At 33.5% G+C, this 13,115-nt stretch overlaps 1 protein-coding gene across 3 annotated transcripts in view; it reads right to left on the bottom strand.

Annotated features, from left to right (window-relative positions):
- NCAM2 (neural cell adhesion molecule 2) overlaps positions 1-13,115 on the bottom strand; it is a 494,205-nt gene that overhangs the window by 28,700 nt on the left and 452,390 nt on the right. For all 3 annotated transcript variants that reach the window (XM_047756284.1, XM_047756302.1, XM_047756292.1), the window contains one exon: positions 6,133-6,313. In XM_047756284.1, the coding sequence (XP_047612240.1) occupies positions 6,133-6,313 (181 nt within the window). The remainder of the gene's footprint in view (positions 1-6,132; positions 6,314-13,115) is intronic.

The raw sequence follows: 13,115 nt of genomic DNA, 5'->3' as shown, positions 1-13,115 counted from the left end.
CCAAGAAATGTAATTATAAATTATAAGTTTATACAATGAAACTTTGCAATAAGGAGAGAAGCAAGAAAGATTAACTCAACTGGTCATAGGTATCCTCTACATATATGTTATTTTTCCTCATTTAAAATAAATTTGGGAAGCTAGGATCATGAAAATAATTCATAGACTTACTTTTGCATTATATGCTAAATCAAATAAATACTGTTTTGAATGTATCATTGAAATCTAGATTTGACTGTGATTTCCAAGTATTAAAATGAAGTATTTACCCATTAATTGAACTTCAATTTCACCAATGTTTTAGAATTTCTTCAATTTGTATTCTAAAATAATCTTAAATTTAACCTTAAGAGAATATTTAAGTATTTGCCATACACCTGAATGATTTGTTTTCTGTCCATGTTGAATTATTTAGAGGTGAACAGGTATACTAGCTTTGTTGGAACTAGAATGAATTCCATCAAAATAATTTTATTCTACAGTTCATTACAAGTACAATCAAAAGCCCATGAAAATACAAATTAACCAAAAAAATTTAGCAATATATTTATTTGTGGTGATATGTGTCATTTCTTCATTAGTTTTAAACTTGAAGGGACTTTCATGGTTGTAGTACATGCTTGATTTCAGATGCCAGAATTATTTTACTATCATATCTTGAGACCTGATGGAATTATTTGCCACCAAATTACATTGAGAGTCAATGTTAAAATTAAATGTCTTCAAATCATAGTAATAAGAGGAAAAAAAGGAAGCGGTTACTAAAAGATAGTCAAGCCTTTTTTGGTTAAAACCAACAATATCGAACACGTTGTAAGCCAAAAGAAATAGTGCATTTCTTTCTCAGAATAAGTTTATCTACAAGAATTTTTTAAAGCGATAAATTATGTTCATTCCACCATGTTAGAAATAGTCATTAAAATTACAGAACAAATCAATAAAAAGTGTTTTATCAGCCCCTAGTTCCATGGATAGTTTTATAAATATTTTCATAAGAATAAATTTGTCATCACCATGAAACATATTTATTATTTAGAAAATAAAATGGATGGAATTATGCTGTATGAATATCCCAAAAGGGAACATGATTGTGATTTTTGCACAATCTATTTCTGTGTGAATCAAAAAACATAGCTTTCCAAATAAACACATCTTTAATAAGTGAAAATAAGAAAATATTATTAATCACCAAATACTTTTAAATTAGAATCATAAACTATGGAGAATGTGGTATCAACTAAGATACATACATAGAAAAGCTATCATTATCAATTGAATATATTACATATGAATGTGAGGTAAGCCTATAGTTAAAAAATAGTTCCTCAGTCCAACAAATAAATGTTCCCTAGATTTAGCCTGTTGCTTACAAGAAATTAATTATATCTGAATGCACATAAGTAACTGATTTTTAAATTCAAAGTCGGTAAACTTTATTTGGACAGTTTATAATGCATGCTATTTAAAAATTAAAACAAAATTAATTTTTAAACTCCATATCTTCTCCAAATTAGAGACTTAAGATTTGCTAGCTTATATGTGTATATGCATGCACATATACATATATGTGTGTATACGTATATACATGTAATTAATTTCAAATATGTTTGTTTATAATATTTATTTTAAATGTAATAGGCTATATAACTACAAGAGTAATTATGATGAAAGCATATGAAGGACATTTGTTTTTTTGCTTTTTAGGGCTGTGCCTGTGGTATGTGGAACTTCCCAGGCTAAGGGTCGAATTGGAGCTGTAGCTTCTGGTCTACACCACAGCCACAGCAATGCCAGATCTGAACCACATCTGCAACCCACACCACAGCTCACAGCAATGCTGGATCCTTAACCCACAGAGCAAGGCCAGGAATCGAACCCATGTCTTCATGGTTACTATTTGGGTTCGTCACAACTTTTAGAATTGCCCCCAAGGAACCTCCTAGAACTTAAATCAAACAGTTCTTGAAGTATAAGGGCCTGTCTTTGACCTGGCTTTCCATAAGACCTTAGCACGTTGTAGATTCAGTTACAGTAAATTAGGTATTATTTTGTGATATTTTTATAGATAAAATAAATCTTTTATTTTTCCCCCTCTTCCAGTAAGCTGCTCTGGTTTTGTATCAGCTATACAGTTTAGAGAGGATGAATTCTATTTCCTACCTTCTCAGGTAGCTTTGTCTGGACATTTGTGTCTGACATTTCCTTGACTGCTTGATCTGCTTCATCAGCTTTGAAACAGGCTCTAGTTTTTTTCATCATAAAAGTCCTAACACTGACTTTTTTTATCCCCCTCTGCTCACCTTTATAGTAAAGCTTCTTAGAAGCATTAAATTAACATAGAGTCTAAACCTGCTAACCTCTCATACAATCCTCAGCCTATTCCTACCTAATTTCTCTCCCAACCACTTCAGCAAAGCCATATGTAATAGGCACACTTCTCATCTCTTTTTAACTTAATTACGTTGACTTCTTAGCAGCATCTGAAAGGTCAAATGTGGTTGACAAATTTTATTCTGGAAATATGACTGTCTCTTAACTTTCAATATATTAGTCTTATGTTTTTCCAGGAACTCTACATCTTAGTCTCATGAGGGGTGGTGATTTCCTCTTTCTGTATAATATTACAGTTCCTTGGGACACAGTTTTAATACTCTTTAGTAACTCAACAAGCACCCCTTGAACACTGATGCTGTGCCAGTCACCCTTCTAGGTAGTGGGAAACATCTCTGAATTTCACATTCATCAACTTCTTTTCATAGAGCTTAGTCATTACTCACTGTGTGGTTATATCCCCACTCAGGCTTTAAATACCAATCACCCATTAAGTCTGACAATATCATAATGTATGTTTCTAAGCTGTGGCTCTCTTCTCATCCATTCTTCTCACATATATCTAACATCTATTTGACACTTTAAGCTTAGCAAATACCAAACTGATATTACATTTGATCCTCCTTCTCCAAATCCTGCTGTTTATAAGATTATTTATCCTGAAGAATTATGTCAACAATGTTCCAGCTGCCCAAGCAAGAAACTCAAAAGTCATCAATGTCTACTGAATCCAATGGTTATGCAGGCAGGTTAATCTACACCATGTAGGGAATGTATTCATTGTTTTTGTTTTCTACTGTTATCACATTGTTCAAGCATTCATGGTCATCCATCTCTTGGTTCTACCCAGATGAGCAAGATTAGTCTGTCTACAATGTCTATCTATTCATATATTTTCCCTACTTCAAAAGAGTTCTTATTACTTTTAGGCTCTGTTTTTAAATTATTTACATAGTTTCCAGAAGACCTTGGATTCTATGGGTCACAGTTCCCTCTCTATCCTTATTTTTGTTCATACATCTTCAGTTTCTCTTCCAGCCCTTCTTTTTCTTGTTCCTAAAGCAAACAAAATTCTTTTTCTCTCAATGACTTCTTCCATATTAGACTTTCCCTGGAAGTCTCATTCCCTACAGATTTCTTTTAGGAAATCACTTTCCAAGGGAATCTTTTCTTAATGCCCACCTACCACCATAAGTTATGTACACGTGCCAAAGTGTCTCATGGCAGCATACTGCCCCAGCATATCTCTAAATTGTAATTACTTGGTTGTTATTCTCTCATTTAATCCCTACTAGATTATACAATCTTCAAGTGCAGGAACCAGTTCTGTACTTTTCATAGATCATTCCTCTGTATTTATCACAGTACTTTTCACAAATCAAGCCCCCAATAAATAAATGGAATGAATGAAACAACTTTGCAGAAGCAGAAGAAACAAGTTTAAATGTTAGGAAATACAGGTCAAGAGTAGTTAAATGATAAGCACAAAGCTGAAATTAAAGAAAAAAAAATTTTTTCTAGTTACTACACACAAGCTGACTTTTCAAAATTGAAACAAAGCATATTCACAGTAAATGCATATTTTAGTTATTTTGTGCCTTCATATGTGCATATGTTTCTGTATTTATTTTACCTTTTGGTTTATACCTATCATTGGTTTTGCTAACAAGAGTTTCTAATAATAATAGCACAGCAGGAGCTCTGGGAATACAATATAAAGCAACCTGCTTAAAATCTATTTTTTTAAAGTTTGTGTCTTATCTATTAAGTGTAACTAAAACAGTTACCAAAGGGTACAGGTTGGGGGAGTGGACTGGGGGTTTGGGATGGAAATGTTCTAAAATTAAGTTGTGATGATGGTGTAAATATAATAAAATTCGTCAAATTTTAAAAAATAAAATATAACCAAAATATTGTCTTCTACTTCACAAATATTAATTTTTAATCTCGATAAAAATTATTATTCCTTCCAAGTATATGAGCTAAATTAAAGATGTAGAAGGATGAAGTTTACTCTTGCAGTCCTCCTTTGAAGATTCTGACCCAGATTAAGAATCATATTGACATCATGTTGTTGATATCTGCATGTAGGATAATTACTACAAACACAATGCATTATAATTGTAGAAGCACTTGTTGATGTTTAAAACTTCTAGAAACAATGAACTTAGTGGCTTATTCAACCATTCTTCTTACTTAGGTGTATGTATTATCCTGTAAGGGGCATGGGGTTTGTCATATGATTTAAAGTAGTTCTGACCTTGAACAATAATTTAATTGCTCAAAATTGTATCCGTAAAATGAGGATAACTCTTCCTTACTCGACTCAGATCCAAGAATAAAATGAGATAATAAATGCAGACAGAAGTACTTTGTAAATTTTAAAAAGTGCCAGCACAATATAAGATATCCAGATATCCATATTATTTTAGAAACTTCCAACTTTCTAATTTAAAATTATAATTGGGAGCATTTATTAATTGATACTAGCAATACAAAGTTATGATATCCATTATTTTAAACCATATAATCAATAGTAATTATTTTTTAATAGAAATATTAATTGCATAAATTTGCTTTCAATTTAAAAAAATATATGATATAACAAAGTCATAATGATGACATTAATATCAATTTGAAATTAAAAGAGGTTAACTAGCATGACTGAACTGAAATTATTTTTTCCTCAGGTTTTTTCTATTCTTTATTATTATTACTCCTTTTTGGCCATGCCTGCAGCATTTGGAAGTTCCTGGGCCAGGAATTGAATCCATACCACAGTTGTGAGCTGCACTATAGCTATGTTAACTTGGGATCTTTAACCTGTTCACCACAGGGAATCTTCCTGAACTGACAAATTTTATTTTTTTCTAGTCTCAAAAATATTATGTAACAATACTGATATGCTATTATAATATGACTTAAGTCATGTTTATGGATATGTAGCTTGCATAGCTCTCTCCACATATACATATATATATATATAAAGATTATATGTGTATAATACACATATTATAAAATTTACCATTTAATAGTAAATATGATACATCAAGGAAAATTAATGTTAAAATGTGACCAGTATGACAACTTACTAACACTTAACCGACTGAATCAGGAAAAATTCTTGCATCTTTACCTCTATAGCATGTATCAGAAAATAATTTTAATATCCCTTCTTTGGACTTTGGTAGTATTACTAGCATAAAATGATGTAAGCACTATTAGCCAACAAAGGTAGAAGCCACCAGTATGATGTGACTGCCAATGATGAGTGTCATGACAACTTTCTGAGATTCTTTGAAACTCTCATCCTAGTTCTTTCTGGGGCTATATTTATGGTTGTTTATGACTCGATGTATGACAGACTTTATCTTTTCAAACTCAACATCCTTGGTCAGGCATGAATAGGTTTATTATCTCTGGCTACATCTCCCCAGAATTGGAGAACCAACTCCCATGTCTTAGTCAGAAAAGTTGTCCTCTTTGCAAACGTCTTTTCTAGTCTGGATGACATTTTTTCAAGTTGATTTTCAACAGTCTCTTACTCTCCACCCTCCCCCTCTGCTCTTCTCTCCTGACCATTTCAACCACTTAAGTTGTGAAAGTGCATTTACATATGAACAAATCTTCCATGGCAAGAGAGATTGAGAAATCTCAATTAGGACATGTAAATAATCAGGATTAGCACTAAAATTTACACTTTAATAAAACTATATTTTCAATATTAAGAAAAATCCAGAGGGGTTATAAAAGATAATACCACATTTATTTTCAGCCTAAGAGAGCATATATGTTGCTTACCTTTAATAATGTTGGGCTTTGGTGGCATGTTGAACTCATAGACTGTTGGTTCTGAATATCCCAATCTATTGGCAGCTGTAATTTGAACTTCATACCCCATTGTCCACTGTAGATGCTCCAAAATAATATGGTCTTTATTTCCTTGCACTTTTTTCTCTAGCCACTGGTCTTCTTTATCTTTCTGTTAAGGCATTACAAATATATTTTAAATATCCATGCTCTAAATTTGTGATCTTTAAAAATATTAATTTATCTTGAAATGGATCAAGTGGGTTTAGTGAATCAAAAAAGAATATTTTCTCATCCACTGGGATAAATGAAGCTGTATACAGATGAAGTCATTTCTAAGATTTTTCCACAAAAAATGTAATGCTTTTAAAATTAGCTGAAGAGCAATGATTTCATAATTAATCCTTGATGATTCAGCAATTGACAATTTATCTCCATTAAGATTTTTTAAATTTCACATACATCAGTCTTCTGTCTATCCACTTTGTTGACTATTAATAGTCATGTAAATATGGAAAATAAAATATTATATATAGAAAAAGCCTAATATATCCATTAAAATAACTGCCAGAGACTGTAGTTTAAGGCTTGGAGTGGGGTAGGGGAGGTAGGTAGTAAAGTTTCTTGCAAATAAATTCTGGATTTTTTAAATAGATTTAAATTACTATGATGCTTTAGACTTATAATGAAACAACATAGAAGAAAAATTATTAGCTGTTAAATAGGTTATTAGCAGAAAAAACTAAAAAATGCTATCCTGTCTTTGGATATTCTGCACTTAAATTCTGATTCTTTTTCTAAAATAAATGTTTTGGACAGCATTATAAATGAATTATCCTTCATTTGAAAAAATACTATGAGTACAGTTACAAATAATTGATATAATTTTATGGACAGTAACTATACTAAACAATGTGAACATTCAGCTCCACCTATGTTAGCCATTTAAGCGCAGGTAAGTGTTTAAATGGCAAGTTCTCTGTGCCTCATCTCTGTTGCAGAAGTGAAGGTCGTAGCTGCCTTTGTTAGCTTTCCCGAGGGAGCAAGGAGCAAAACTAAGTAAATTGAGTATTCCAGGGCATTAAGAATCATAACCACTTAACGAGTGATAGGTATTAAAGAGAAAGTATTTTCATAATAACTATATAGAAATGAAATGATATTTTCTCTGAAATCACATATATAATAATCCATCACTCCAAATACAAATCTCAATTTCCCAGATGTGTATTATAAATAAATTGTAACCAAGTCATAGTGACAGACGGGTAAACAGACAGAATGATCAATTGATTGATTTATCAATCTGTTTAACCTCAGTGCCCAGCCCAGAATTACTTTATGTTGAGCCAATATTTTACAATATTTATTTGATTAGAAAGAGTAACTGTTTTCTACATTTACGGTGAAAATTGAGGATTTATTATCTAAAGTCAAATTGTGGAAGTTAAATTCATGATTGCATTAAACTGAAGCTATACAAATATGAAGTGTCCTTCAAAAGGAGACAAGATGGCATTAGTTTTGATACCATACTATAGCTCTGCTTAATTATTTTTGATTTCATACAATTTTATTACAAAAGAAATATGTTGTCCTGTCTTGCTGTTTCATATAAAACTGAAGATATTACTACCCCCTCTCAATGAAGCTATTGGTTTTGGACAAGCACCTAAAGTTACCATATAAATAAGAGGTATATGCCCTTGCTTTTTGAAACTTTTAAATAGGCTTATTTATCATATTGGACTTGTGCACAATATTATTTAAGGTGTTATGAAGTTACTGGAAAAGACATTGGAAAACAATGATATGAACCAGAAACCTTATAACTTGTCTAAATTACTAAATGACTAGTAAAGTTAAGAAAGGAACCCAGGTGGACTTTTGAAATGCCTAGGACAGTAGTATCATTAGCTATAATTGTCCCAACACCCTCTTTCTTCATCAATTCATTCAGTTATTCAGTCTCTAGTGGGTACTGAGACTTCTCTAGAACTTTGAATACAATAGTGAAAAAGATATGTACAATACCTCATTTCGGAGTTTATAAACCAGCACATAATAAAGACATGAGCTCTTTGAGAAATAAAAGAATGCTTTGGGAACATGCAACAGGGAGAACTAATAGAATCCTGGAGCCAGGAAAGTTTCCTCTGGGGAAGTAATGTCAACTTTACTGGAAATAAGAAACTCCAGTTCCATTTTTCTTTATATTTGTCCTCACCTAGTTAATGAAAAGGTGATTCTTCTGAGAAGTTTAAATCCAAAAAAATAGGTACAATGTTTGAAAGTCTCAGAAAGGTACACAATCACTAAGAGATGTAAAGACAAACACTGTTGTTTACTGTTTTAAGTAAATGTAAAAACACTTTACAGGTGTTAACCAAAACAATAAAGCTTAAAAAAAATCTACTAAAAAATAATCTCAGATCATATATGACATGGTACATATATACAAAAATACATCATATATATATATATTATTTTGTCTACAGACAAAATGGAATACACACACAGAGAGAAAGACAGGGATGAAGGGTGGGAAGATTGAAGGGTTAGATAAGGACAAAGCCTACACAAAGCAGTAGTTGCCTTTGTAGCTGTCCTCTTGCCCCAATAATTCAGTAAGTTCTATTTAATTACCAATCTTTTTTTTTTTTTGCTTTTTAGGGCCACACCTGCAGCACATGGAGGTGCCCAGGCTAGGGGTCGAATTGGAGCTGTAGCCGCCAGCCTACACCACAGCCACAGCAACACCAGATCCAGGCCATGTCTGTGACTGGATCCTTAACCCACTGAGCAAGGCCAGTGATCAAACCCACAACCTCATGGTTACTAGTCAGATTTGTTTCTACTGCATCACAATGGGAACTCCTTAACTATCACTCTTGAGCAGAGTGAATATTTGTGTGAAAATCCAGAGCTGAGTTTTTCTTTGTATCTGAGTGGATGTGTGGGGGAAAGAGCCAGAAAATAAGCCAACAGCTGATACCCGAATTACCCCAGGATAAAATGTATTATTTGGAGGTACAAAAAGACTTTGCATCCTTCTGGTAATCCTCTCAAAAATACTATTTAGGAGAATCGAATATTTAAAGTCAAAGTTCCTGACAAGTCCAAGACATGCAGAGTCTCTTCTGAATTACCAATCACTTAATTCTTAATTGTTGAAGATCTTAGCACAATAAATAAAAAGCCTCTCCATAATTTCAGACTGTTGGACTCATGGCATAAGGAACCAAACGGAATTCTAATATTTTCCCCAATTTAAATTAATTTGATTTTCTATTCACCATTAGGCAAGGAGGATTTTGAATCCTTTAATTACTATTTCTAGGGTATAGAAAAAAAATAAAGTGGGTGTTACCAAATGCTCCCTTAGGGATAAAAATCTCAATTATGCATTTGTAGAGGGCCTAATTTACAGAATTTAAATGCCGAGGGAACAATTTAAGATAATCTGGTTGCAAAATGTTCCCTTAGGTAACTTAATGAGATGATTTGCTGAATAGGCCTAGTATTAATAAGCCAATTAAAAGTTAAAGGACAGCCACAGACAAAAAAAAAAAGAAAAAAAAATGTCATTTTGCTTTGATACAGTTTCTCGTAAGCAATTCTTTTCATCAAAATGTTGGTAGCAAGGCCATATGACAATTAAGAGGACTCCTTAAAAGTTATTCTAAATCATATCAGCATATAAGGAAATGTTTGCTATCATCTGTAGGGAGAAGAGTGGAGGAGGGAGGGAGAGAGTTTTGGTTTTCTTATCTGTAAAGGGCACCTTCACTGCTTTTATTCAAAATAAGAAGACATTCACTAACTTTCTTTACAAAGTCTCAGGGTATATATGGTCAACATCATCTTAAATAAAAACTAAATAATTATAAAAAGAGAAGACAACAGAGGAGGTGGGCTTGTACTAACTTGATTAATTTTAAGGTTCTTGTGAATCCAGTGTGCTATGATATAAGATTTTGTGTTCCCATATAAGGCAGTTCCTGGTTCCTGGGTTTCCTGGGTTTCACTACTTACATGAACTTACAGAAATCCCCAGAATTCTCTAAAGCTCCGTTTGCTTCTCTGAATATGAGACGGAGTGATTTAGCAATCCAGACAATTTACATACACATACACCCACTCTCCACTGTACATTTTTTATATCATTATAGCCTATTCAAAGTGCCTTTGTTCTAGGTCCTGAAGCCTGGTAAAAATTTTTAAACTGGACTCTATTTTATCTATTCCTTGTCTTCAAGACCCAAGTATTTCTTTAGGGGAAAATAAGGGCTAATTTTTCCTATCTATCACTTTCTGTGCTCTCACAACCTATAAAAATGAACACGGTACAAGTTTTTTCCCTTGTATTTATTATTCCTTGTATACATGTATTAATCTAGTTACAGGCCATTTATAATTGCACAACATAGATCAACTTATTCATCAAGTCATTTATACATTTATTTATTCAGACAACAATTAGAATGTTTTATGATATCAAAACAAGAATGAATAAAAATCATCATTTTCACTAGCAGCAAGGAAAACACACCAAAAAGTTTAGGAATCTTTAAGGATCATAATTATCCAATGTTGGAACATATTTCAAAACTTGAACCATAAAAGAGCCAAAATTGCCAAAGCAATCCTGAGGAAAAAAAACCAAACAGGAGGCAGAACTCTCCCAGACTGCAGACAATATCACAAAGCTACAGAAACCAAGACGGTTTGGTACTGGTACAAAAGCAGACATACAGACCAATGGAACAAAATAAAGAATGCAGAAATGTAAACCTAGACTGCAATGGTCAATTAATCTTCATCAAAGGAGCCAAGAATACAGAATGGGAAAAAGACAGTCTCTTCAGCAAGTGGTGCTGGGAAAACTAGACAGATGCTAGTGAATCAATGAAACTGGAACACACCCACATAACATGAACAACAACAACAAAAAACTCAAAATGGTTTAAAGACTTAAACATAAAACAAGACACCATAAAACTCCTTGGACAGAACATAGGTAAAACATTTTCTGACATCAACCATACAAATGTTTTCTTAGGCCAGTCTCCCAAGGCAATAGAAATGAAAACAAAATTAAATATTGGGACCTAATCAAACTGACAAGCTTTTGCATAGCAAAGGAAACCATTTTAAAAAAGACAATCTATGGAATGGGAGAAAATAGATTCAAATGATGAAGCGGCTTAGTCTCTAAAATATAAAAACAGCTGATACGACCCAACAGCCATAAAACAAACAAACCAATTGAAAAATGGGCAGAAAACCTGAATAGACATTTCTCCAAAGGAGACATATAGATGGCCAAAAGGCACATAAAAAAATGATCAACATCACTAATTATCAGAGAAATGAAAATCAAAACTACAATGAGGTACCACTTCACACTGGTCAGAATGGCTATCATTAGTAAGTCTACAAATAGCAAATGCTGGAGAAGGTGTGGAGCAAAGGGAACCCTCCTACACTGTTGGTGGGAATGTAAACTGGTACAACCACTATGGAAAACAGTATAGAGGCACCTCAGAAAACTAACTGCAGAACTAACATATGATCCAGAAATCCCCTGGATATATATCCAGACAAAACTGTCAGTGAAAAAGATTCACACACCTCTATGTTCATAGCAGAACTATTCAAAATAGCCAAGACACAGAAACAACCTAATGTGCATCAACAAATGAATGGATTAATAAGCAGTGGTACATCTACACGATGGGATACTGCTCAGCCATAAAAAGAATAATGCGTTTGCAGCAACATGAATGGAACTAGAGACTCTCATACAAAGTGAAGTAAGTCAGAAAGAGAAAAACAAATACCATATGCTGTTTATGAGGGGTCGTTACCAGGAATGGAACTAGAGACTCGCATACAAAGTGAAGTAAGTCAGAAAGAGAAAGACAAATACCACATGCTGTTTACGAGGGATCATTAGCAAGATATGCATCAGCAAAGAGAATGAGGTGCAAACCTAGGCATGCTGGGTTGCTGCAGATAGGCACTCAGTCTGCAGAAGCACAGTGGTGATTCTCCAGATGCTATGCATAGATACCTGAGGCCAAGTTTCCTCAATGCTAATGATTGTTAAATGCCTAAAGGTCAGAATAAAGGCTTAACCAGCTACCAGCTATGTGACTTTTAAAATAATAAAAAACTATATCCTGCCCCTATAGCCTCCTCCTCACATGACGTAATCCTAAAGAGCACAATAAAAGCAGTGTGGTTTCTTGAGGCGGTGCTCTTGGTCCCTGAGACCTTGAGCCCCCTGGTTCCCCTTTTGATTAAGATAAATGTCTCTGTGTCTTGTTTTATGTTAACTTCTTCTTAAATTCCACAGCACCTGTTCTTCAGCCCTCACCTGCTGAGCTGGTCTCGGCAGTATCACTTACATCTGGGATCTAATATGGTACAAATAAACCTATCTGGGATCTAATATGGTACAAATAAACCTATCTACAGAAAATAAACTCATGGACAGGGAGAACAGACTTGTGGTTGCCAAGGGGGAGGGGGAGGAATTGGAATAGATTTGTAATTTGGGGTTAGTAGGTGCAAACTATTGCACTTGGAGTGGATAATCAATGAGATCCTGCTGTATAGCGCATGGAACTATATCTAATCACTTGTGATGGGACATGATGGAGGATAATGTGTATGGAGTTATATGATGGAGTTATATATGTATGATGCATGATGGAGTTATATATGTATAACTGGGTCACCTTGCTGTACAGCAGAAATTGAGGGGACATTGTAAATCAACTATAATAAAATTTAAAAAATAAATTATCAAAAAATGTTATATGTGGAATATAAAATATGACACAAATGATCCTATCTACAAAACAGAAACAAATCATGGACATGGAGAACAAACTTGTGGTTGCCAGCGGGGAGGGAGTGGGATGGACTGGGAGTTTGGGGTTGGTAGAAGCAAACTATTACACTTA

Source organism: Phacochoerus africanus, chromosome 1 (genome assembly GCF_016906955.1).
Source record: "Phacochoerus africanus isolate WHEZ1 chromosome 1, ROS_Pafr_v1, whole genome shotgun sequence".
Classification (NCBI taxonomy): Eukaryota; Metazoa; Chordata; class Mammalia; order Artiodactyla; family Suidae; genus Phacochoerus; species Phacochoerus africanus.
The sequence above is the reverse complement of the archived record's forward strand: the minus strand, read 5'-3'. Positions and strand labels throughout refer to the sequence as shown.